This window comes from Canis lupus, chromosome 6 (assembly GCF_003254725.2).
Source record: "Canis lupus dingo isolate Sandy chromosome 6, ASM325472v2, whole genome shotgun sequence".
Lineage (NCBI taxonomy): Eukaryota > Metazoa > Chordata > Mammalia > Carnivora > Canidae > Canis > Canis lupus.
The window spans coordinates 15,332,189-15,358,446 of NC_064248.1; the positions used below are offsets into that span (position 1 = coordinate 15,332,189).

General features: G+C 62.0%; 1 protein-coding gene across 9 annotated transcripts; it reads left to right on the forward strand.

Moving 5' to 3' along the window:
- Positions 1–5,706: 5,706 nt before the first annotated feature.
- On the forward strand, positions 5,707–26,078 carry MICALL2 (MICAL like 2). Of its 9 annotated transcripts, XM_025416039.3 has the most exons (19): positions 5,850–5,988; positions 6,854–7,002; positions 7,599–7,785; positions 13,247–13,295; positions 15,056–15,224; positions 16,098–16,285; positions 16,999–17,114; positions 17,791–18,576; positions 20,252–20,517; positions 21,443–21,536; positions 22,505–22,641; positions 23,051–23,212; positions 23,694–23,761; positions 23,856–23,979; positions 24,099–24,189; positions 24,326–24,399; positions 25,057–25,171; positions 25,469–25,515; positions 25,853–26,078. In XM_025416039.3, the coding sequence occupies exons 3-19, from the start codon at positions 7,721–7,723 to the stop codon at positions 25,942–25,944; spliced, it is 2,643 nt and encodes an 880-aa protein (XP_025271824.3). In that variant the 5' UTR covers positions 5,850–5,988; positions 6,854–7,002; positions 7,599–7,720; the 3' UTR covers positions 25,945–26,078. The 9 variants fall into 9 exon arrangements, with proteins under 9 accessions (XP_025271822.3, XP_048967163.1, XP_025271823.3 ...); XM_025416041.3 differs by lacking the exon at positions 5,850–5,988 and having other exon boundaries at positions 6,863–7,002; positions 15,083–15,224; XM_025416037.3 differs by lacking the exons at positions 6,854–7,002; positions 7,599–7,785 and having other exon boundaries at positions 5,707–5,988.
- Positions 26,079–26,258: the final 180 nt, after the last annotated feature.

Below are 26,258 nucleotides of genomic sequence, written 5' to 3' on the forward strand. Positions count from 1 at the left end.
TTGACCCAGTTAGGCCCATCCAGGCCGAGGTAGGGTGATTTCAGGTGTTGGAGTGGAGGGTGTGGCTGGAGGCCTCCCCAGGGCCTGCTGTCCCTCCCCCCTGGACGAGGGACCTGCTGGAAACGCTCTGGGAGAACTATCCAGTTCCCTCGCCCCAGGACCCACTCACCAGTCCATACCCTGGTGCTAGTGCCTGGCCCAGGCTGGGCCTCCAGGGGACCCATGAGGCCTATGCCCAGGGGGAATCAGGAAGAGTTCTTAGAGAAAGTAGAATGTCAAGGGGGTCTTGAAGGCTGAATAGGAGTTTTTCAGGTGAGGACTCTGCTTATCAACCCACAATTGGAGGCACAGGGCTCTTATCTGTCATCGGGTGTGAGTGGTGACCCCACAGCTCTGGCTCTGTGCCCTTCTGGTCTAGGGGGGACAGTGGGGCTCAATGGAACAAGGTGTGGGGCTGGGTGGTCACTTGTCTGGCAAGTGGTTTGGTTCCAACTGTTCCAGGTGGAGGAGCCACACACCCCAAAGTCATGGCCACAGGCAGAGGGAGGTTCTGGGTTAGCACAAGACTAACAGCTGCGGGGCCCAGGGTCCTTGTGACCACCATGTGCTCTGCACACCATGGCTGCTGCCTCAACCTCCCTGGGAGACCTCCTGGGGATGCAGAGTTGGAGCTGGGGTATTGGTGGGGGCGGGGGGTGTCTGAGTCCCAAAGACCCCTCAGACCGTCTCCTCCCTCTCCAGCGTTATAGCCTGCATCCCAGGAGCCCACGGGCCAGACTTGCAACCCTGAGAGCGTTTGGGATGGCAAAGGACGTGACTGCAGGAGCTGAGGGGCCGCCAGGTCGGAGGCCAGCATGGGCCCCGGGTCCTCCTCACCCTGACTCTGAGTCCCACGCCCTGGAGCATTCCAGTCCTGCTTGCTTAAGGCCAGGGTCAGCCTCGCCTGACCAACTGCCCTCCAGCCCTGGGATGGGGGACCCTGAAGGCACAGACCGCTGCAACTCTGACACCAGTTCAGCTGTGGCCTTGGGCAAATTATTCCCCTCCCAGAGCTTGTGTTCACGTCTGTGAAATGGCCTGGAGGTACAGCCCAAAGTTCAGGGTGGCCTTGAGCGGCACCTGTCGCAAGAAGTGCTCCGTGCATGACCTGCTCTGTGAACAGAGAAGTGCTGTGATCTGGCCAAGGACACACAGCCACGTGAGGCAGGGCTGGGCTTCTGTGGGCCTTGGGCCTGCCGCCTGGCCACCCCCACCAGCCCCGGGATGCTCTGTTTACCAGGGGCTGGGCGGGCCAGGCCTCATTACAAGGGGCTCCTATAAATGGCGTGAGGAGGATTAATAATGTATTTATAACACATCGTCGTGGTAGCCGAAAATGATCTATAAATGTGCGGTAAATGTTTTATAATGTTTTTGTAACCCGTTATAAATGATAAATGGCAAACTATAGATGCTGGATCAAATATTTATAACGCATTGTGTGCGACGTTGGGCTGCTACAGTTCAGGAAAGCCATTAATAATAAAGTGGGTGGAAATGGAGAAGTTACCGACATGCCCAGCAAAGCCATTTATAATGAAATGTAAAATTTGGCTGTTGGAAGCAACCCACGAGCCCTCGCCGAAGCACTGGCCAGGCTCTCCCGGAGCCCGGGGAAGGAGCGGGGTCATGAATTATTTGTGAAGTGTTCAGACGGGGATGTATACTATCCATAGCACGCCATATAAATATGCTATTAATATACCCAAGGCGGCATGCATTATTCATTGGGCCTAATTAATTAATGGGTGGCCCCTTAAAATGGGGTGTCACAGCTTCCAGCTCCCTCTCCTGCCTGGGGCCGCGGTCATGGCGTTGGCCTCCACGGTGGCCGACCTGACTGTGGCCTTGGGAGCTGGGGGAGGAGGGACAGTGAAGCCGGTGTGACCCCCAAACCGTCCTTCCTGGGCAGGGCGTGCGTGGTGCGACTGTGGTCCACTCCAGGGGTGCTCTGTCCGCCTTGCCCCACCAGTGTCCATCTCCTACAACCGTGACTGCCGTGGCCGGGGGAAGGGAGCCACATGTCCACAGGTCATGCCTGGCGCCATCCTCCCTAAACGCCCGGGGATGAGAGGCCCTGTCTTGCCGTGAAGATGAGGAAGCTCCAGAAATGGGGAACCTTCCATAGGGTCCCAGGGCAAACCAGTGTCTGAGTGAGAACTCCCAACTCAGCCTGCCAGTCTGACATCAAGCCGTGTCTTCTGAGGGAGCCAGGGCCCCCACTTCTGTTCTGTGACATGTTCTTGCAGCAGAGATTCTGGGGGCAGGTCAGTTTCGGAAACCCTGTGCAGTGTGGCCGCTCCCTTGGGAGTCCTGGTGTGCCGCAGGACATAAAGGCTCTGAGAAGTCCTGCAAGGAAAGCTGCAGAGCCAGGGGACCTCCCTTTGTTCTTGCCCCACCCCTTCCCCTTTCCCCCCTCCCCGTCACCCCCTCTCTCATGGTTTCTCCCCTCTGCCTCCAGAGGCTGGAGGCGTTGCAGTCCTAGTTTGGCCCATCAGCCTGGGGCAAATTAGTTACTTGGAATTGAATTCAGTTTCCAGGTCTACGGGCCCCACCTCACCACTGAGATTCTTCCTGGGGCCCAGTAGCCAGTGTGTCCTCCTGGTGGCCACTCAGGCAGGACGCCAGCCTGTGCTGACCCAGGCTCAGGTCCTCCCCACCTGTGTCAGGGCCAGGGCTCCTCAGTGAGCAGGGAGCCTCTGCTCCTTGGGCTACAGGAAAGGTATGATCAGCTTGAACTCACAACCCTGAGATCAAGACTCGAGCTGAGATCAAGAGTCAGACACTTCACCAATGGAGCCACCCAGGCCCCTGATCAACCCACTTTTAAAGGGTGGCTGCAATAAAAGGGGAAATAGGTGTGAAAATTGGTAGGCTGGAGTAGGGGGCCTGGTGGGCCCTGCGCCCTCCTCCCCACTTCCTCTGAGGGACCTACACTCCCCTTTCTGTATTCCTCAGATCTTCATTCCTGCCTCAGGGCCTTTGCATGGACCATTCCCTCTGCCTGGGAAATTCTCTCCACTTGTGCTTCAGATCTCAGTCCCCATGCTGCCTCCTAAGGGATGCCCCCTCATCAACCAGGACAGGGTCCTTCTTCCACTGTGGAGTGAATGGTGCCGTGTGTCCCCTTGGAGGGCCGTCCCAGGTGCTCTTTTACCTGTGCTTGGGTGTGTGTCAGGGACAAGGACTGCCAGCTAGCCGCTGTAACGACAACTCAACACAGTGCACGCTTGTGGCTCCCCTGCCCAGAGGCCCACACGGCCTCCCCTGCAGCGTCCTGCACATTTGGCCAGCAGACCAGGGAAGGTGGTGAGTCTGGAGGCATATGCATCCCCTCCTGAGCCAGAAATCAGCCACGCAGCCCCACTGTCCTCAGGGGAGGCCAGAAGATCATTCCAGGCAGAGGAAAGCATGAATGTGGAGGTCCAGAGGCAGGACCCTGAGCAGGTCTGAGGGGCGGCAATGGGAGGACAGGTGTGAGCATGGGTGGCATGCCCTCACCTCTGCTGTTGCAGATTGTGTGTGGAGAATAGTTTGTAGGTGGCGAAACAGATGCAGAGGCAGGGTCAGAAGCTTCCAGTAGGAATCCAGCCCACTGGGTGGTGGCTGTGGTTGGTTTTACTGCTGGACTGCATGTGGGGCATTGAGAGGACAGGAAGCAAGGGGCACTCCCAGGCTGGTGGCCTTTGGGGGGAAGGTACCATCCTTTCTGTGTGGCTGGCTGTGGAAGGGGCCTGTCTGCAGCCCTGGAAGAGTGGCTGAGTTCAGGGGACCAGTAGGACAGAGGCTCTGAGGCCAGAAAGGGAAGGAGAGGCAGAGGTAAGGGAAGGCAGCACTGATAAGGGCCAGGAGGCATGACTAGGGGCCTGGACTTTATTCGGAGTGCTGCAGAGGCCAAGCAGGAAAGTGCTTGTCCACTTGGCTTTCTGGAAAGCTCTCTTGGCTGCTGTGGAGGGGTGAATGATGGTGGCCAGACTGTAGAGGTCCTGGAGGGAGCAGGGCCAGTGGAAGGAAATGACATGCTCAGGAGGACACCACCACAAATGCTACTCCTGGAGCCCCTAGAGGAAGCTGTGTGGTGACCCCTGCAGACCAGAGGTCCAGCCATCCCCCACTCTTCCTTCTAGGGAGGTGGGCTTCCAGCCCTATCTCCTGTGAGCTCCACCTCTGCCCCCAGGCCTCTCCTGTCCTCACTGGCTTTTCCAGTTCTCCTGACTGCTGCCCCGAGGGTTAGGAAAACCCATTTGGTTCCTTGTTTCAGGACCAGCCACCAACCTAGCTAAACAGGCATGGCACTGTGTTTTGTCCTCATGCTGGGAAACTCCCAGCAGGTCAGGGCAATGGTCATGGCCAGCCTTGATCCCAGGCCCGGGGCACCCCTGTCTAGCACCTGCTTGCATGCACCCTGTGATGGGGAGCTCACTACCTACACACAAGCCTCATTCTCACTGTAGAACAACTGGATGTCCACCCTCAGAGCCCAGCCACAGGAAAGAGCAGGAGTGCACATGCTGGCTCTGGCCTGGAAGACCTCAGTTTTTGCTCCTTCAAGTGGGCACAGAGAAGCCACCCACAGCCCTGCTGGGGTCCAGTAGTGGAGAAACACCTCCCTTCCTGTTGGCCTTGTCTGGACAAGCCTGGACGACTGTGGCCGGTGTCAGTGTTTCCAGCTGATCCTCTGCTCGGCCTCAGCCAGGGCTCAGAATGTGGAGGACAGCCAGCAGGGTACATGGGGTCCCCACGGGAGGTGCTTCCCCAAAGACCCGGCATCAGTGGAATCCAGGGCACAAGGGACCAGAAGGACCCCCCGAGGGACGTGGTGCCCCAGGAGCAGCCGGTGTACAGGACAGGCCCGCGGGTGGGGGAGGACTCCTGGCGGGCACGCCCCCCCACTAGCGGGGCCACGCGGGGACCTCGCCCCCTTCCCAGCCTCAGCGGCCTCGCCTGGGCCTCCGCCAGCGTGAGCACCCGGGAGGAAAAGTCCCCTGAAAGCCCAGAAACGCCAGGGGCGTTTCCATGCTGGAGAGGGGCAGGCAAGGGCTCCCAGGACCAAAGGCAGGCCGGGGGGCTCCGCCACGTCCTAGCCTGGCTCCCCGTCTGTAGCGGGGCTTTGTCCCTCACTTTTCCACGATGCTGGAGCGTGGAGGCGGTGAAAAAGTCCCGAAGGGGCATTGAGGGGGGCACTTGACGGGATGAGCACTGAGTGTTATTCTATATGTTGGCAAATCGAACACCAATAGAAAATGAATTTATATATAAAAAAAAAAAAAAGAAAGTCCCGAAGCCACGGGGATCAGGATCAGTGGAGGGCGGGGGGGGGGGGGGGGGGGGCGCTCCGAGGGGAGGAGAGGTGGGCGTGGCTCCGGGCGTGGGCGTGGCCCGAGGGGGCGGGTCCTGGTGAGGGGGCGTGGCCAGCCGAAGCGGAGCCTGGCTGGAGTGAGCCCTAGGGGCGGGAGCGAGCCCAGGGGGCGAGTCCTTCCCGGGGGCGGGTCCTTCCAGGGGGGCGAGTCCTCGCGGGGGCGGGTCCTTCCCGGGGGCGGGTCCTTCCCGGGGGCGGGTCCTGGCGGGGGCGGGTCCTGGCGGGGGCGGGTCCTTCCCGGGGGCGGCCTCGGGCCGCACTCCCGCGGGCGGCGCGGCTAAGACCGGTGGTGCCCGGGCTCCGGCGGGGCTCCGGCGGGAGTCGGCGCGGGGGTCGACGCGGGGGCGCAGGCGGGGCTCTGCGGGTCCCGCGGGCAGCGCGGGGTGGGTTCGCGGTCCCGGGAGGTGCAGTCGCAGCCTCGCGGCCGCGGGGTTCGCCGCCGCCCGCATGGCCGCCATCAAGGCGCTGCAGCAGTGGTGCCGGCAGCAGTGCGAGGGCTACCGGGACGTGAGCATCACCAACATGACCACGTCGTTCCGCGACGGCCTAGCCTTCTGCGCCATCCTGCACCGCCACCGGCCCGACCTCCTGTGAGTGCCCCGCGGGCGAGGGGGCGCCGAGACGGGGGGGGGGGGCGAGCGGGGTCCTGCAGCCGCCACCGCCCGGGGCCCCGGTGTGTCCGTCCACCAAGCGGAGCCGAGCCGGAGCCAGGCGGGCCGCCCCCGCCGGCTTAGTCAGTCCGTGAGTCAGGCCGGCGTCTGGGCTCCGGCCACTGCCCCCCCTCCCGCGGCCTCCCTGGACAGGGCCGGCGGCGCTGCCCTCCTGCCCCCCTCAGCGCCCTGCCTGCCGCCCAGATCCGGGGTGCTGCCCTCCCCACCCCAGCCGGTCCAGGCACCTTGAGGAATGCAGCCCAGGGCCCCATGGGGAAGGGCCGGTTGCAGAGCCCAAAGCCCCAGACTTCCCAGCCCCTGACCACAAGCCTGCCTGGGCACCCCTGGGTGACAGGTGTGGGGCGGAGGCTGAGCCCCCATCCCTGGGAGCTAAGGGACGGGATTAGGGCCACTCCCTCCTGGAGGGTCTTGGAATGGTGGCTGGATCTTGTCTCCATCTCAACCCACTGCATGGGTTATTCACTCAGCAAACGCTCTTTAGCGGAGACTGGGACCTGGCTTGCTGGGATAGAGGTCTGTGTGATGAGGGCCTGGCCCCCAACTCGACTCGTGTGAACGGGAGATGGGTAAAACCCCCAAGAGAGGGTGCCTGGACTCGGGGGACGGAGGGTCAGGAAGGCTGTCCCCAGAAGGCCACCTGCCTTCTGGAAAAAGAGTGGTGTTCAAAAGCATTCTGAGAAGCCATGGCTGGATCCAGGGGTAGGTGGGGTGTGTGTTTGCCAGAGAGGTCTCCAGGTAGGGAGAGGCCAGAGCCAGCAGCTCAGTGAGTCCCCTTTCTGTACAGATGGGGGAACCAAGGCCCAGAGTCCAGACACCCTTGTTCAGGGCACAGAGCACGTCGGCAGAGCCGGGCTGGCACTTGGGGCTCCTCCCCAGCTCCCAGATGTACCCTGCACCCCCAGGCACCCTACCGGGAAGCTAGTCTCAACAAAGGTCGGCACGCACTTCCTCCTCCTGCTCACGGTTGTGAAATGCATTTGTGGAAACTCCTGGGGAGGCCCTGGGTGGCATTTGGGCAGCAGCTTCTGCCCCCTGTCCAGGGATGCACCTCAGTCACCCTTGGAGGCAGAAATGTTGGGCTTCCACAGTGAACACCCTCAGCTGAGCTTTGATGGGGAGGTAGGCCAAGGGTGGGACAGGTTGAGCCCCTCCTGGGAGCATGGCTGGGGACTGAGCCGAGGCAGCCTAGACAGCGCGGCTCAAAAAGTCTGCAAGGGTGGACAAATCAGGTACAGCTGTCTGCTGGCCAGCAGCCTTGGGCGACGCTATGGGTGTCACTGGAGATCTGGGCTTTTCTGAGCCCTGGGAGCTTCTATCTGCTCCTAGCCATGCTGGGTTAGAGGCTTCTGTGTGTGCATGTGTGTGCATGTGCATGTGTGTGTGTGTGGGGGTGCATGAGCCTGTCCCAGCATGCACTGCCTGAGCATGAGCACAGGTGTGCACATATGGGTGTGTACCATGCTAGCACAAGCAGGGGTCATATAACCGCTCCTTTAACCATTAATGAGTGCCTGCTGTATTCTCAGCAGCACACACTGAAGAAGGACTTGGCCCCTGCCCAGGGAAGTGATGTCAAGAGCTTCGGTTATTTCATTTATTGCTGACTTGGTTTTCGTTCACCTGCCCCCACTGGACTTTCAGCTCCAAAAGGATGAGGGTGTCTGTCTTGGGGATTGCTAATCCTCCGTGCCTGGAACTGTGTCTGGCCCATGACAGGTATTTGGTAGATACAAGCACATAGTTGGAGAGCTACAGATAAGGACATGCACTTGGGGCTCAGTAGGTAGGGTAGGACTTTGGTAAGTGTCATTGCAAGGTAGAGGCTCTGCAGGTGCCTGTGTGCAGTAGGGAAGGGAAGAGGCCATGTGACCTTAGAGGCAGAGATTGAGTGATGGGGCCCGCAAGCCAAGGATTGCCTGGAGCCAGTGGGCCAGCGGGGAGGTCTAAGGAACAGAAGGAGCACCTCCAGAAGGAGCAGGGGCCTGCCGACGCCCTGATCGTGGACTTCTGGCCTCCGGAACTGGAAGGGAATGGGTTTCTGTTTGTGTTCAGCAGTAGAACATTAGTACGGCTTTTGATACATGCTGGAAGGCCTGGTGGGGTGCTGTGAGGGTGCTGGTGTTGTGTCTGCACCCGAGTGTGGGCACATGTGTCCTTTGTTGCCTTACACACCCGTCCCCTACTCCCAGTCCCTGTGCTGCCCACCTGCCCCCAGGGGTGCACAGAAATACACAATATGGAGTAGTGCAGGATCGCGACCTCCCCGGGACACCTCCTTGGCCAGGCTGGGGCAAGCTCCCTCCGTGCTTCCCATCCTTTGGAGATCCTCTGGCCCCCGGAGGGTGGACATCTGGCTCTGTGTCTCCTGACTTTGCCACCAGGAAGTCCTTCCCCGTGCCTCATCTCCAGCCTTCCTGCTCCAGAGCCGCTTCCTCCCAGAGGGCAGCCTCTCTGGGAGCAGCTGTGAAGGAGTGCCGGGCGCTGAGCCAGACAGGTGGCGGTCAGGCAGCTCCGACGCCAGCTCCACGTCTGCGTCTGCCCACCAAGATCCTGCGGCCTTGCTCCAGGAGGCACGTGTGACGTGCTGGTGGCCATGAGGGGACCCCGGGAGGTGGGTATGGGTTGGGAGGTGGGCGCACCCGTGACACCCCACCGGAGTTGGCCGGGCAGCAGCAGCCCGGGCCCCTCTCTGCTCAGCCTGCCCCAGAGCTGCGGGCTTTCTCAGGGGGGCCTGCAGGGCGCCTGCCCGCAGAGTGTGTGGCACTCCACCCGAGGTCTGTTTCCCCAGTGACGCCACCTCCGCCAAGCAGCCAGGTGAGCGCGGGAGCCGCCCAGAACAAACAGCCCCTTCCTGCCCCGGGGCAGTAGACCTCTCAGGGCTGGAGCACACCGCTGGGCTCCTTCCCCTTCTGGGCTGACCAGGGGTGACTGACAGGTTTTCAGCAGAGAGGCGGGAGGTAGGGGTGGCGGCCTCCTCCAGGAAGGAGGGTGCAGGAGACCTTCCCAGCAGCGAGCATAAGTGTCCCGGCTTCCTTGGGCCATTTGTAGGGGTTGTAGAGGGGCCAGGGCAGGGTGTCAGTGAGTGCGGGTTCTGCTGCAGACTCGCGCGCCTCCCAACTCCTCAGTCCCTGATCTTCCTCCAGGACCCTCCAGCTTGGGAGGCCAGTGTCAGGCCTGGGGCAGAGCCCGTGGTGGTGAGGCGTCTCCCTGGCCACGGCAGGGCTCCCTGAGACCCACCCTGAGACTCGCACGTAGTCGGGAGCCAGGAGAGGTCCCCACCCGGGCACTCGGAGACCGCACTGTTTCCCCTCCTCGGGCCAGAGCGGAGGGTGGGCTGGGCCCAGGCGCCGGGCTGGCCTCGCCTCCCAGACCGGCCTCTTGGCCAGCAGGAAGCTGCCTGGGGACAGAGGCCTTCTGTTCCCCAGCCTCAGGGCCTGCTGCCCAGGCCCCCGCTGCCGCCTTCCGGCCAGACTCTCCAGGATGGACCCAGGCCGCGCTGCCAGCCCACCTCCTCAGGGTCGCCCGGGGCCAGTGCCCTGTGATGCCCCCCTCAGGCCACTGCAGAAGCCCCAGGGCTGACTCTTGCCTGGACCCTACCCTGGGCCCAGGCTTGGAGGGTCAGGGTCTGTTCTGGCCCAGGGGGAGGCCTGCGGCTGGGTAGCCAAGGCTGAGGGGTCTTTTTTGTCCATGGGGTGTAAGGAGGTGGGATCCTGGGCCCTGGCCCTGCACCCACCCAGGACACTTCTCCCAGCCTCAGGCTTCGGGCGCCTGGTCATGTCCCAGTCCTTCCGCGTGTCCACCCTGCCCCAGGACCTGTGCTAGCGTCTGCCCAGTGTCTCCCTGCCCTTCTGGCTTGTGGCTCCTATCCATCTCCGTGTGTCCCCCCTTCATCCCTGCTCCCCTCCTGGTGGGACTAGCTCCAGATATGTTGAGGGTGCCTGGAAAAGGCGCCTTCCCTTCGGTCAGCCCCTCCCCGCCGAGCGCCCACCCCCCGCAGGGCTGCATTTTGTTCCGGGAAATAAACAGCGTGAGGTCAGCTCTCCAGGAATTTGGAAGGGGTACACATTCCCAAGAGCCCCAAAGCCTGGGAGCAGGAGGCTGGCTGGCTTAAGAGTGTGAGGTCAACAGTCTTGGTCAGCTGTGGCCACAGGAGGGGCCATGCCTCAGGCTCTGGCGGCCAGGCTGGGGCTGGGCACACACGGGCATAGGCGGGCACCCGGCCAACGGCAGACAAGTCAGCGGTCACACGACATACGTGTAGACCCGATGGGTGCGTTCATTGGCCGATGTTGAAAGAATAGATGGACACAAGTCCCCTCATTTGGCAAGTGCTGGAAGAATGAATTCATCAGCGAGCATTTACAGAGCGCCAGCTGTGTGCAGGTACCGTGGAGTCATACCAGAACGGATCTGAATTTAAATGAGAGGGATTCCACTAAATCCTGATCTCACCGGGGTGAGGGGTCGGGGTGCCCTGAGCCACAGCCCACCCGGTGTGCAGGTCCTTGGGCTGTTGCCACTTTGGCAAGGGGCAGCCACTCACAGCTTGAGAGGGCGAGGCTTGGGCATTTGGTCCAGCAAGTCCCTACGTGCCACCTCTCCGAGGATTGGCCAAAGTGGGACCATCACTGAAGCCGGCCCTACGGGGTACTGCACACATGCATCATCTGAGTCGGGTGCTGGCAGGTAGGCCCCTCCTGAGGTTCCGGGGCCTCCCCGTGGCTGGTGGAGGGCCAGCTCCCCTCCGTACGCATCTGGGTCCTGATTTCCCTTTTTCTATAAGATGCCAGTCATTTTGGATTAGGGCCCACCATCATGACCTCATTTTAACTGGATTCTCTGTCAGGGAGATCCTATTTCCAAAGAAGGTCATGTTTGGGAGTCCTGGCAGTTAGGACTCCAACAGATCATTGCGGGGGGCACAGTTCAGCCCATCCCAACAAGAGTGCCCGACGGCAGAGAGCTGGTCCTGTTGGACTTCCTGATTGGGATGGGCGTGGTCTCTACCTGGCACCCTCTGAAGGCTTTGCGAGGCAGCACGCTGGCCCTAGAGTGCCCCAGAGCGCCGGGCCAGGCAGCCCTCAGGGACAAAGGCAACGCCACCCGCACCCCATGATGCGGGGGATGTGTGCTCACGCAGCTGCCTGCCAGAGGCAGAGACGTGTCCACTCGGGGACCTGCAGGGTGCCTCTGGGGAGGGGGTGATTGAGGCCCAGGGTGGGTGTGTTCTGCACGTAGGGAGAAGCGTGGGCCGAGCTTGGGAGGCCGGGAGGGCAGGGCCCGTGGCGGAGAGCTTGCTTTGGGAGGGGCGGGGCGGTCGTGATACTGGCCAGGGTGTCCAGTCCCGCTCTGGAGGTCTTAGGGGTCCAGGGGAGCAGCTGGGCAAGGTGCTGAGCGGGGGGTGGCCCTTGACCTTGAGTGGAAGGTCACCTCAGCATCTTTTGACCCGGATGCCTTTGCCCGTGCTCAGCGGGTGCCAGCATCACTGCTGTGGGTGCTGGACCGGGTGTCCTGGCCTGCCTAGGGCGCTGAGATGCTCATTCAGGGTCCCGGCCAAGTGAGGGTCCTCACCCCCCACTGCTGAATCCTCCAGGCAGAGCTGCTGCATCCCCTCCCCGAGGCAGATGCAGGGGGCAGAGGGCCTCCTTCTCCTTGGTGTTTGGAGACAAAACAGAACTTGTTATCCTGCCCTCCTGCCACCCGGGCATCTTGCTGAGGACATGGCCGTTTGGGTCAGTGACCTGGGGCAGGTCTGGAAAAGAGATTGAACTTTCAAAGGGAAGGGGTGGGGGAGGGGTGGGCCAGGGCCCAGCATGCCGAGAGCCCCCTGGGCCACCGATGGAGACGGACCGCTCCACGTGCCATGGACGCTGGTGGGACAGCCCTGGTGACCTGCGTGTGGCTGCACTGAGGAAGCAGGAGGGTGCCCTGCCTGCCCCTGCCACCCCCCTTGTCCCCCTGGAGACAAAGCTGCCTGCCATCTTGCCCTTGCACAAAAGCACCATCTGTGTTCACGGGGTGGTCTTACCATCTGGAACACGTTACCTGGGAGGTGGTCCAAGCGGACGGTGAGGTCTCCCTGAAGCCGGCAGGGTGATGGACGTGGGGCTGGAGGCTGGTGGGGGCCTCCTTGGAGGGAGGCAGGCAAAGGCAGCCCTGTCCCCTCCCCCGCCCCGCGGCCCAGGTCGAGGCCACAGGGCCCTGCCACAGCCAGGCCTCTTGGCTTACATCCTCCTCCAGACAGGGATACTGAGGCCTGAGAGTGGAGAGGCTCCCCCAGAGTCTGACGGTGCAACACGGCTGGGTCGGGAGGCAGCTCCCAGCCTGAGCCCTTTTCCACCCTGCAGAACCATCCAGCGTGCGCCGAAGGGGCAGAGCTGCCGTGGATTGCCCTGCCAGTGCGTATTTGAGCAGCCTGCGTCAGGATGAGCGCCTGCTGGGCCCGGCTGTGTTTTCTGCTCCAAGCTTCCTTGCAGGGGTGCCTGTGGTGGGTGGGGGCTCCGAGTCCTGGGACCAGCCTGGAGCTGTAGTGGGCTCTCTTTGTCCAAACGTCGGCTTTGCGTGTGACATCCCCAGGCAGGCCCACCACCCAGGCTGGGCCCTGGCACCTGGGATGTCTTGTACCCCCGAGGTCAAGTGCGGAGGGTGCCCTGACCAGTGGGCAGCATGGAGCTCTATCCCACACTGCCTTTTGTGTCCACCCTGTGGCCTCACCCCTGGGACATGGGCCTCCCGTGACCCACTAGGCCCATAACCTTCTGGGAGTTTGGAAGCAGGCCATTTGGAGGTGTGCCTGACTGTACTCCCCAAGCTGGTGCTTGGCCTATCTTGGCCCAAGGTAACTCTGGGAGGACAGGGCCCTGGGGTGGGTCCTGGTGTGGGTCGTGCCCTTTCCCACCCTGTGGGGACCAGCCACCCTGAGCCTGCCATCAGCCTGGTGGCCAGGGGGTAAGCACTTGGTCTCTGCAGGGCACCAGAGGTGAGGGTCGTGGCTGCAGGGCCCGATGGTCACCAGGGTGCTGGCCGGCATTGCTGAGCCTGGAGCAGGGCCGACTCTGCTCACTCCTGGCTGCCTTGGGACCTCATTCCTTCACAATTGCTGCTTCTGGACTCGGTCTCTCTATCTTGGCAGGGTGACCTCTGAGCTGCTTTGGACACCTGTATTTTTCTCTTTCAGAGACTTCGATGCTCTCAGGAAGGAAAACGTTTATGAGAACAACAAACTGGTGAGTGTCCTTGTTCCTGCCTCAAAGCCACTGTGGCCAGTCTGTCCTGTGCCATCACTCAGGTCCCAGGGACCACCCTCAGGTACCACCAGGGCAGCTGTGGGAGGTGCTGGCACAGCAGGTGAGCATCTGGAGGCCAGAGACGTGCTGCTGAGCTCCACAGCCTGTCCTAAGCCAGGGGACCCCAACCCCAGAAATAGCCTCCAATCTGGTGCCCAGGCCCTCCTGGCTCCTTCTTCCTGTCACAGAAGGAAGAGATTGGGGGTGGCTGGGACTTTAGTTACCATCCAAGGCAGAGTGGGTCCAGAGGTGGCTCTGGGAGGACCAGCCCTGGGGTGAGTCCTGGCTGGGCCGTGGCCCTTCCCCACCTTGTGGGGACCAGCAGCCCCGAGCCCACCTGTGGGCCTGGCCACTGGGTCCTGAACACACTGCTTGCAGCCTCGTGCTCTGGCCAGCCTGGGTCCAGGGTCCTGCCCGCCGCCCCGCTGCCAGACGCTTCCCTGTGCCAGCTTCAGTTTCCTTGCTGCAGAATAAGCCCCATTATTGCGCTGGGTTGATGCCCAGAGAGGCAGACACGCACCGGGCCTCCCCAAGCTGGCTCTCCCAGCTCTGGGGTGGCAGGCCCAGCTCTGCGGGTCAAACCCGCACAGCCGATGCGCGCTCCGCTCGGCTCCTGCACGACTTGCATTTCCATCTGACTTAATTTAGAGGAAGTAGTGACAAATTCAGTTCCTCCGCCATGCTCTCCACCTGTCAGATGCTCACAGTAGATCGTGTGGTCTAGAGCTCGTCCATTGTCACAGAAAATTCTGTGGGGACGCCATAGCGGGTGGGCCGGATGAACACGTGGGACAGTGCAGGGCAGGTGTGTGAGGCCGCCGCGTGTTTGTCCTGAGGGGACAGGGCAGGCTCCCCTGGTAAAGAGGAGTCCCATGGGCACCTCTAGGAGGGGCCAGCCTGGTGGGGGGCTGCTGGCACGAGGCTGTCCCCTCTGGAGGGCACCTTGGCTAGTAGGAGAAATAGCAAGGGGGCACGGCGGGAACAGAATTAGAGGCAGTGGGAACAGAGGGAGAGGCAGTGGGAACAGAGAGGGAGTGCGGTGGGAACAGAGTGGGAGAGGCAGTGGGAACAGAGTGGGGGCGCAGGCAGGACAGACTGGGGGAGGTGGGGGCAGGTGGGCATGGGAAGCAATTGGCCTCCTCCCAGGGCTGCTGGGCTGGGGTGCTCAGGTCTGTAGGATCTATACTGACGACCAGGTGGATGGTGAGGGGATGAAGGTGCATCATGAATAGTCAGATTCCGCACACATTTTGAAGGGGAGTCGAAGGAGTTTCGAGGCTTTTGGCCTGAGCCTTGGAAGGAAGGTCACTGCTGGCTGGGCTGTGTGTCTGGGAGAGCTCAGGAACCCAGTTTTGGGCACATGGAGATGGACATGTGGCCCTCAGGCATGGCATGGGTATCTCAGCAGTTTAAGGGAAGGATATGGATAGGGACCTGAGGACTGTCAGGTGAGGGATGGGCATTTACAGGCAGGAGATGCCAGGCTGGCCATGTGGGGACTGGCTCCCCAGATCCTTCAACCCTGCATAGTTAGGATATGGTCCCTGTTGTACAGACCAGTAAACTGAGGCCCAGGGAGGTCACGCAGCCTGAGCAGAGCTCAAACCTTGAACCTAGACCTTTCTGGGCCTGGGCGGGTTTCTGGCCTCCTTCCTGGAGGGTGCTGGTGGCCTGATGGAGACGGACGGGGTGTCCCCCAGCCCACCTGCGCTGACCACTCCCTCCAGGCCTTCTGTGTGGCCGAGGAGCAGTTGGGCATCCCAGCCCTGCTGGACGCTGAGGACATGGTGGCCCTGAAGGTGCCAGACCGGCTGAGCATCCTGACCTACGTGTCACAGTACTACAACTACTTCCACGGACGCTCCCCCAGTGAGTTGGGGCTGGAGGCCCCCCCAGGCCTTGCATCTGCCAGGCTGGCCCTCTGTCTTGGGCCCAAGTGAGCCCCCCTGCCAGCTCAGTGGTGGTTTTTAGCACCACCCGGCAGGGCAGAAAGCAGCAGGGAGGCCTCTCTGGAGTCACATCCGTGGGGCTCCCTGAGCTGTGGCTTCCTCCCCGGGGGAGTAGCCCCCACCCTCCTGCCACCATGAGGGTCCGAGCCCCCCAGACCCCACACTCACCTGTGCACCAAACAAAGGCACCCAGATCTTGCCTCTCCTTCCCCTCTGCACCCCTGGAGCCCATGCCCACAAGTCTCGCCTCAGGCAGCTTGGCAGACCCTGTGTGGGCTCCGAGGCCTGGCTCCAGAGGCGCCCCCCCACCCCCGTTTGGTCCTGACATTTGGCAGGCCGGTGGGGGATGGGCCCAAGGGACTGGACTCCAGCTGCTCTGCGCACCCCGAAGCTCAGCTCCTTCCCCTCCCCTCACATTCCTCATCCAGGCCTTAGAAATCCCCGGAACCACTCTGGGCACAGGACCAGCCCCGCCTTGATATTTCCACTTTGTGGAGAAACAGAAAAGTTCCATTTCCCTGACCCCAGATCGGGGCTCTTGGAGCCTGGGGGGAGGGGCGTGGGTCAGACCAGGCCCCTGCTGGGAATGTGTGCTTGTGGTTGTTCCAGGCTGCCCCTTAGCCTGCTCCAACAGCCCTGGGCTCCAGGCCTCATGTTATCCACTGGCACCCACAGAGAACCCAGAACGGGGGGGGGGGGGGGGGGGGGGGGGGGGGGGGGGGGGAGGTGGCCCCGGGGGGGGGGGGGTGGCCCCAGATACTTTGAGAGCCTGATCTCACATGTCTCATGCCAGTTGGGGGTATGGCTGGTATCAAGAGGCCCCCTTCGGACTCTGATGAGGAACCATCTGGGAAGAAGGCTCCATCCCAGCTGGCCAGGCCCTCACCCACTCCAGCCCGGGGGCAGCCGCTGTCTCCAGTCAGCACAAACCCCACCGTCCAGCGGAAGGATGGGAGCTTAGGAGGCCCCCTGCTGAAAACCGTAAGCACCCCAGCTCCACCTTCCCTCTGATTCTTGGGATTGTGACCTCTACACCGCAGGGCCTGGGATGGGGGTCCCCTTGGCTCCCCAGCACATCCTCAGCTACTGTTTATCAGGATTGACTCCACATACCCCTTCAATCTTGCATGTCAGGATATGATCCCCGTTGTACAGATAGGTAGAATGAGGCCCAGGGAGATTATGCAGGCCAAGCAGATCTGAGACATTGAACCCTGACGTTTCTGGGCTCCTGAGTGGTTTCTGGCCTCCCGCCCCTCCCTCCTGGGTGGGCCAGGAGAGAATCCTGGGTGTGTCCTTCCCGCCTGCCCAGGGTGTTAGGCACCCCCACTTTCAGAGGTGGGGGGGGGGGGGGGGGACAGAGGACGAGTGATGTGCTGTAGTCGGGCGCCCCCTGCTGTCCAAGTGACGAGGGAACTGCGGCCTGGTGTTGGGATTGCTGTACCTCTGGTGGGCTCAGGAGCGCCGGGATCTGGCCCCTGTCCCCCCAGACCCCCAAGGTCAGGCTGCAGCCCCTGAACTTAGAGTCCATCAGTGCCTGGTGGGCTGCTCCCCTCAGGGCCTCAGTTCTCTGGTCTGTAAAGTGGGATCTTCTTGCCTGCTGATGGGGCGGCTGTCAGGAGGAGAGCTGGGGCACATGACCTCTCCTAGCCTATGGTGAGGGCTCAGAAATAGTAACTGGCACCCCTCCCAAGGGCCAGGCCTCTGCAGGCAGCTCAGTCAGCAGCACCTGCGCAGTCTGCGGCAAGCACGTGCACCTCGTGCAGAGACACCTGGCTGACGGGAAGCTCTACCACCGGAGCTGCTTCAGGTAGAGCTGGTGTGTGCCTGTGTGTGCCTGTGCATGCCTGTGCATGTGTGTGTATGTGCATGTGTGTGACTATGCATGTGTGTGCATGCGTGCACCCTTTGTGTGAACCTGTGCATGTGTGCATGCACTTGTGCATGTGCATGCACCTGGGCACGTGTGTGTGTGAGTGCGGCCATGCATGTGTATGCATGTGCGCCTATGCATGTGTGCACACTTCTGCATGTGTATGTGTGCTCTCGTGAATGTGCGTGTGTACCCATGCATGTGTGTATGTGCCTGTGAATGCACATGTGCACCCTGTGTGTGTGGGCCCGTGCATATGTGTGCATGCCTGTGCATGTGTGTGCATGCCCCTGTGTGCCCATGCATATGTGCACTTCTGTGCACATTTGCGAGCATGCGTGTTCACCTGTGCACACTTGCACCCATGAATGTATGCACGTGCACTTATGTGTGCATTTGTGAGTATGCATGTACACAGGCATGGACACTCTAGGTGTTTGCACCCTTAATGAGGATTTGTGGAGTCTGTGACTCAAAATGACTGTTGAGTCTATTGCCACAGGAGTTGGCACAGGGTTGCATGAGTGTGTACTCATGGGAGTGTGTGTGAATAAGGGAATGCACGCATGCCTGCCTGGAGTGTCCTCATGGGTCTTTCTCTGCCCTGTGCCAGGTGTAAGCAGTGCTCCAACACACTGCACTCTGGGGCTTATAGGGCCACCGGCGAGCCCGGCGTCTTCGTGTGTTCCAGCCACCACCCCGAAGCTGCCTCTGCAAGCCCCATGTTGCGGGGCCCAGCCCCACGACAGCCAGGGGCCATACCCTCAGACTCCAAGCCGCCCAGTGCCCCACAGAAGGCCCAGGAGGCAAATGGGCCCCGAGATGCAGGGCCAGAGTCCAGGCCAGCGGCCCGGGAGCCTGTGATGGGCAACTCGACTGCCAAAGGCATCCCTGCTACGGCCAACCCTCAGGCCACCGCCTCTTCCCACGTCCACGCAGGGAGCCCAGCCAGGCCTGCATTCTTGGCGGGCCTCCAGGGTGGCAGAGCCAGCACACGTGTGGCCAACAGCTCCCCAGCAGGGTGGTCATCGGCGGGACAGCACACAGCAGCAGTAATCCCCCGTTCTGCCCCAACGCCAAATGCCCTGGACTCTCGCCCAGCCACCCCACAGGGCCGGGTGACCCCTCAAGTGGCACCCCCCCACACCAAGGTCAGCTTGGGCCCAACGTCTCCAGGCCCAGCAGACACCCCAGACTGGGCCCCATCAGCAGCCTCCAAGATGCAGCAGGCCCGGGAGAGGTTCTTCCAGACTCCTGGAGCTGCCCCCAGCCCTGGCCCAGCTGGCAGGGCCCCGGCTCCTGCAGATGTGCCTTCTAGGGCCAACAGCAGGGAGCAGGCGCTGAGCTGCCTCCGGAAGGCCCTTCCCAGGCTTGAGACTGGTGCTCCGGCACCTGGCAGGTGGGTGGGGAGGAGCTGGGGCAGGCGGGGTCGGGGGCAGCCTAGGAGGCTTCCAGGCCCTGCCTGGCTCTGCTCCCCAGCTTCAGCTTCCTCACCTGGAAATTGGGAATGAGACAGGACCCAGAGTGCCTGGTGCTCAGCAGGAGGGGATGCAATTGTGACTGCAAAGTTGTCGGGGCACAGATGCTGCCCCTGGGGTCACCATGTGGCACACACTGAGTCGCACCTGAGGACACCTGTTTTACAGACGGGAAACCAGAGGCTGTGAGAAGCCCTGGATTGTCCTATCTGAGCCGGGTGGAGCTCATCGCCGCCCCCTGCCTGCGTGGCAGTGCCTGCCTGGTGCCTTCAACACACTGGTCACGGAGCAGGCCCTGGTGGGATGGAGGGTCCCAGTGTTTGTGTCCTGAGGCTGCTGGGACAAAGCACCCAAACCACCAGAAACCTATTCTCACCCGGCTCTAAACACCTGAAGGCTGAACTCGAGGTGGGCAGGGCTGCACTCCCTGCGCCAGCTCTCGGGGAGGGTCCTTCCTGCCTTTTCTAGCACCTGCTCACCCTGCATCCCCTGCTCATAGGCACAGCCTCCATCTGGGCCCCCGGGGTCACCTGGCTTCCATCTGTGTCTATGTCCTCTACTCTTCTGTCTCTGCTAAGGACACCCGACGCTGGACTTAGGGCCACCCTAATCCAGGATGACCTCATCTAAACTTGGTTACGTCTGCAAAGACTCTATTTCCAAATAAGGCCACACCCTGGGCTTCCGAGTGGACATGAATTGGGGGAGGGGGACACAATTCATACTACGGTGGCCTCATGAGTAAGGAAATTGCATACTAGGCTGGCTGACAATGCTGCGCCTGCTGCCTCATGCTGCCTTTATTTTGGGGGAGCATTCTGGCTTAGAGCTGCTTGGGCCCACTGGATTAGCTGGTGGTGCCCCAAGAGAATGAGCCTGCCTTGCCACTCCAGGCCTGGGGGTGTCCAGAGCACCTGGGGACTGAGGCTGCGTGGCTGTGAAGCCTCTCTCGGAGGCGTCCTGCAGGGTGTCTGCCTAGGGCAGAGCCCAGCTCCTCCTAGTCACCCTGGGCCCAGGGAGCAGGGAGAACAGTGGGGAGAGATTGGTTTCATAGGGAGCACAGGGCACATGGAGGAGCTGCTGTGGCTTGGTGAGGTGCCCAGCTTGCTGCCTTGGGCTCTCCTGGGTGCTGGTGGCCATGCTTCCTGCACGTGTGTGTGCCTGGGGATGCAGGATGGCCTGGTGATGGGCAGCCCGCTTGTGGGGCTCATCCTTATTGCTTAGATGGGGCTAAGCAGGCTTGGCTGGCCCACAGCTCTGGGCAGGGCTTCCACAGGGAAGTCCCAGGTGCTTCTGGGCAGGTAGATGAAAGAGGGAGGGGCTGTGGGTATGGCCCCTCCCCACACCCCATGCATAGTGTGTTTTGGGGCCATTTTAATCTCAGCTGATGCCAGAGTTAAATGGAAAGGTAAAATCAGGTGCCATATACACCTGTGCCAGAAGTGGGTGCCCTTGGCCTGTCCCTCGGAGGGACTATCTGTAGGTGGACGTCAGGAATCCTCTGCCAGGGGAGGTTGAGGGGCTTCTGCCTGAGGGTCATGGTGGGAGGGGGCTCCTGGATCCACCTGTGCCTGATGCCTACCCTCTCACCCATAGGTCCTCCCCGGCCACCTCCCCTGCTCTGAAATCCCATAGCAGAGCTGAAGGGCCACAAGCAAGTCCATCAGCCAAGCTGTCCCAGGTGGCACCTGCCCAGGTCCTCAGCCCCCCTGCGAGGACTGAGCCACCAGCCCCAAGTGTGAGCACCACCTCACGGGCATCCACGTCACTCCAGGTGGACAAGAAGGACCCGCCTGTGTCCTCAGGGGCCAGCAGGGTGGGTGCTGGCTCCAGGCTGAAGCCAGAGGCCCCAGTGGCAAAGGGTAAGCTCTCCCGCTGATGCGCCATGGGGAGGTGTGGGGTGGGTTGTGTGGTGCCTGTGGCTGCTCTGCTCCCTGGCCTCTGGTTCTGCAGAACCAGCCCAGCTCCCATGTTACCCCCATCTTTGGCGCCCCCTGGTCCCCACTTTCTCCCCACTCTGACTCCAATTTCCGGAGTGCCAGATGCCCCTTCGGGCTTGTGTGTGTCTTTACAATCACTGTTCACTGCCCACCTGCCCTGCCTGCATGTCCTGCTGCGGCCATGGCCCAACCTCGTCACTGTTCCCTGGTGACGCCAGGTGGCTGTCAGTTACTCTCTCCTGCTTTGCACTCCTTGCAGGGTCACCCCCTCCCATGGGGTTTTGCATCCACTGTCTGTATCTGTTTTCCTGCTCTGTCCCAACAACAGGGCCCTAAGGGTCCTAGAAGCCCCTTGGACTGCTTACTGTCACTGCATATGCTTTCTGGGTGACTGTGGAGTTGGCTTTTTTCTGGGTGCCTGGGTATCTCTTAGGAGAGCCCTGGAGGGACTGAGCTGGGCTCAGAGAACACCCCGCACATAGGTTTTTACTGAGACCTTTCCTTGGCTGAGCCCCCATCATGAAAGCCACTCTGTTCTGAACCACTCAGCCCACAGACACACTGGCACTCCACAACCACGGGACTCAGCTGGTCACACCCTCTCTATTGGGCAGCTGGGGACTTTGAGGCCCAGAGAGGGGACATGGCACAGGTGGTCAGGCCAGAAGTCCTGAGCCGGACTCCCAGCCCACCTGTCCCATGGGCCAGGCTGGTTGTGTGGGTATCTGAGAGGGACTGGCTGCAGGAAGATGGGGTGGGGGTGAGTGAGATCCAGTCTTTTCTGGCAGAGCCCAGCCTCCCAACCCGGAATACCCCCTCATGACCTGTGTCCCTGCCCCCCACCTAGGCTCAGGCACCAGCCCCCAGGAAGGCCAGGAAGACGGGCCCGCAGGATGGAGGGCCCGCCTGAAGCCGGTGGAGAAGAAACACCCTGCTGAGAGGTGAGGGGAGGGTGGGCAGGGCTTGGGGGCAGGGGGTCTCCCTGGGACCTGCACCTGGGCCTATGGCTTTGTGCTCATGAAGCTGAGCATTAGCACAGGGCCTGGTACACAGTAGGTGCTCAACAGATGCTTACAGGTGAATGATGGCATGCATGTGGACTGATGGACACACCCACAGAGGGATGTGTGCGTATCTGCTTGGACCATTCACTGGGTGTAGCAGAAACCAATTCACACCAGCCTAAGTGACAAGGGTGCAATGATGGGGGGAGCAGTCACACCAACCTGAGTGATGGAGTGGGGCAGTCACATGGGCCTGAATGACGAGGAGCAGCCACACTGACCTGAGTGGCAGGGGAGCAGTCACACCAGGCTGTGACACAGGACCACATTCCCTTTGTGTGGCTGGAGCATCAGGAGGGTGGGCAGCTGTGGGGAGGGTCTGTCAGGCCCGGGGTCCTCACTTACCTGAACCAGCCATGGTGGCCAAGGGATGAAAGCCCACCAGGCCTAAGCCTGGAGCGGCCATGCTGGCTCTACAGCGGGGAAGGGACAGCCCCCCGCCCCCCCCCCCCCGCAGAAAGCTTGGGTGGGACGGGGAAGGAGATGCATCCCTGCATGAGGCTGCAGATGCCAGGGCCGGACGGTCACACGATCCATCCCGGGGGCTGGGCGTGCTGGTCCAGGGTCACCCGTGATGAGTGGCCAACCTGTGTGTAGTGTAGCAGTGGGTGGCCCACGGGTGGGCGGCACACTCGGGTCCTGTGCCAGCTGTGAGTGCCTGAGCATGTGCACACACACACGAAGGTGAGCACACAGGTGAACACACACACATGTGCTCTAGGAGGGTCACAGCCAGTCAGGTAGCCCTTACGTGCTCCGTGCACTCCTTTCTTGCCTCTGGTGGTCTGCACCTGGGTGTGGGGCAGCCTGTCCTGCCCTCGGCTGACCCCCTGCCCTCTGTCTAGGGTCCTGGGAGAGCCTCGGACAGGTGAGGCCCCTGGGAAAGCCCCTGGGAGCTCCGAGGGGCATGTCCACGTCCCTCCACCCCCTCGTTGGCCTGACAGGACAGCGGGTACAGCCAGCCCTGGGCCTGGCCTCTCAGGTAATGCTGGGCAGGAACCCGGGGGTCCAGATGCCCAGCCCGGGAACATGGCCCTGTGGTGCCAGAGGAGTCAGGTGGCAGCTCGTGTGTGCATGTGTGTGTCTTTACACTTGCACGTGAGTGTGCTGTCCCCAGCATTCTCAGCTGCCCCTGGATCCATGTCCAGCCCTCATGTCACTTCCTGTGTGACCTCAAGCCAGTCTCCAACCCGCTGGGCTCATTTGCCCCTGTGTTGTCGAGGACACAGAATCTGCCCTCCCTGGATGGACACGGGCACAGGAGACTGACCCTGTGCTGGCCGGTGAAGCCGGTGGGGTCCCCTTGGGTGACCACCCTGCTCAGAGAAGCAGTCGGGGGGGCACCAGACCTGCTGGCTTGACATGTGGCCCTGTCCTCTGCCCTCGGGCAGCCACCTCCTCCTCCCCGTCCCCGTCCCACCGCAAGAAGCTGGCTGTCCCTGCCAGCCTGGATGTTTCTGGCGACTGGCTTCATTCTGAGCCCTCAGAGCAGGAAGCCCCAACCCGGAGCTGGAAGGAAGAGAAGAGGAAGCCCCCTGCTCAGGGCACACCAGGTCAGCCCCCATTTCTAGTTGGAGTGTAGATGAAGGGGGCTCGTCTGAGGAGGGAGTGGCTGCAGGGGTTTGCAGGATGACAAGTGGAGGGAAGGTACCCCAGGGGAGGAAGCAGTGTCGACTGCACCTGCAGGTGGCCGGCTTCCCTTGAGATGGGGCAGGGGGCCTGGAGGACCCTTCAGAGCCCTGGCCCACCAGAAGGGAAGGGAGGACAGGACAGAGGCCCCAGCTCCTCCTGGTGCAGGAGCCACAGATACCTGGGGATGCTGATGCGCTTGCCCTTGGCAGGTTGCCTGCAGGGCGTCCGGGCCGCTGACTTGGGGAAGCTGGGGGGCCAGGGAGGGCATGGGGATGGTGGGGATGGTGCCTGCATCTGTGTGTGTGCTCTGGCTTTGGGACACCATTGGAAGGGAGCAGGGGAACCCCGGGCAGGGGCCTGGGCCTGGTGCCCCCAGGTCCAGGAGACTTGTCTTATCATCAGCAGGGAGGTCCTTGGGCTCGTCTAGTGTCCCCACTCCACCCAGCAAGGCAGTGACCAACCCGGCCACGGTGAGTAGTCGAGGGTGCAGGTGGGCCAGGAGCTCAGCCCTCTGGGGCATGACCCGACCTCTCTGCCTGCCCCTTACCTCCCCTCCGTCCCCAGCGGCCCCCGAACTACATGCCCCCAGAAGAGATCCAGAGGCACATGCAGGACATCGAGAGGCAGCTGGACGTTCTGGAGCTCAGGGGTGTGGAGCTGGAGAAGCGTCTACGCGCGGCTGAGGGGGGTGAGCCTCGTCTACCCGACACAGGCCTGCCCCCTCCCCATGGCCCCGGCCGGGCCTCCACCAGCTTGACCCGGGGGCCTCACTGGCCCTGGCCTGACCCTCCCGGACCCCCTCCACAGATGCCTCTGAGGACACCCTCATGGTGGACTGGTTCCAGCTCATTCACAAGAAGCAGCTGCTGCTGAGGCAGGAGTCGGAGCTGATGTACAAGTGAGGGGTCCAGCTGTTCCACCTCGGCCCGAAGGGTCCTCTCCGGGATGGCCACCTCCGGTCTGCACGGGCCGGGCTCAGGCACGGGGGAGGTCAGCCAGGCAGGCCGGGCCTCACGCCTGCGTCACCTCGGCAGGGCCAGGGACCAGCAGCTGGCAGAGGAGCAGTCGAACCTGGAGGGGGAGCTGCGTCAGCTGATGGCCAAGCCTGGTGAGTCCCGTCTACCCCCACCCTTGGGAACCTGGGCCGGGAGGGTGATGGGGGCGGGCCCTTCCAGGCCCCTCCGACTGGCTGCCTGCGTGGCTACCCTTTGGAGAGGCTGATGGGATGTGGTTATGGCCCACATGCTGGAGCCCAGGGTAGTCTCAGCCCATCCACTCCTGGCCGTGCGTCCTCGGCCAGGGCACTCAACTTCTCTGTGCTTCCAAAGTGGGGACAGGACTCACGCCTACCCCATCAGCTGCAGTGATTCCAGGGCAGTAAGCCCTGACCAGCTCAGCCTGCAGGTGCCGTGGATGGAGTGGCTGAGGGCCCAGTGCTGGGGGCTCAGGTCCTGGCAGTCCTGCCTCTGCCCTTCCTTGCTGTGGGATGGGGGCGCTCTTCCTCTGATCTGGTCTTTCTTTCACTCATTCACTCATCCATCCACCCACCCATCCATCCATCTGTCCGCCGGTCCACGCGCCGGTCCACCCATCCATGCATTCAGCATTGCCAAGAGCCCACCGCAGATGGGCAGACTCTGTCCCCGTTGTCCGCCAAACCCTCCCCCACATCCAGTGGAGGAGTCTGACCCTGGAAAGTGGGGATGCCATGCCCTGAGCAGGGCGGGACAGCAGGGCTGCCGCTGAGGGCAGGCTGTCCCTGCAGAGAGTCTGAAGTCACCCCTGGACCAGCAGCGGGAGGCGGATCTGCTGAGCCGGTACATAAGTACAGTGGAGGACCGCAGCAACATCGTGGACGTCCTGGAGGAGGACCGGCTCAGGTGAGGGCGGGGCCTCGGGGGCCCAGGGGAGGGCAGGGCCTCTGGGGTCCAAGGAGAGGAGCCTCGGGGGTCCAGGGGAGGGCAGGGCCTCTGGGGCTCAGGGGAGGGACCTGGCAAGGCCACAAAGTCAGCGGCCAAGTTTGTTAAATATGTTACTCTCTGGGCTGAGGGAGCCCTGGCCCAGGTCCTCCCAGGGCCTTCCATCCTGTGTCACCGATGAGGGTCAGCACCCAGAGAGAGTAGGCACTGCCTTGTTGGCAGGTGGAAGGACCCAACTACTATCCTGTCCTGTTTCAGAGAGCTGGAGGAGGACGAGATGCTACAGAACATGATCCAGAATCTGGGTAACTGTAGGGCCAGGGCAGAGGTGGGAGGGTCGGGGCTACACCTTCTGTGGGACTGGGGGCCAGGACCCCATGGCAGATGCAGCCCCAAGGGAGCAAGCTTCCCATCATTCAGATGAGCCAAGAGCAGCTCCTGACCATGTAGTTGGGGTAAGGGCCATGCTCAGGCCGGTGGGTGCTCTGAAGGCAGGTGCAGAGGTGCTTCCTAGAAGGAAGGGCAGAAGATCAGGGCTTCTGTGGGGGCCTGGCTCCCTGCAGGTGGGAGGGAAGGGCATGTTGGCAGGGGCAGGTGCTGAGAGGTGGCACCTGTCCTAGTGTCCGCCCTCCCCACTCCCAGATCTCCAGAGAAGCAGTGGGGATCAGAAGAAGAAGTCCAAGTTCAGCTTGTCCAGAGTCCTGTCCCTGAGGAGCAAAAGGAACCCCGAGTGAGCTGCCTGGCCAGCCGCAGGACCCTGACCCTTGGCCCGGGGAGGGTGGCCACCGTGGGGGTGGGGTTGTGGTGTGGGGATGTGCACCACCCTCCCTGTGGGGTCTGAGCAGCCACAATAAAGGAACAAACCACATGGCCTGGGCTCCCTCTCTTGTTCTCCACTCACCACACTCCAGGGTAGCCTGGCGCGGAGGTCTTGGTTGACTTCCAGTTCTGTACCAGTGTAGACACATCTGTGGCCTTGATCCTCTCTGCCCCAACAGTACTCAGGGGCTGGCCCCAAGCGGTCATCTCCAAAGCTTGAAGTCTGCTC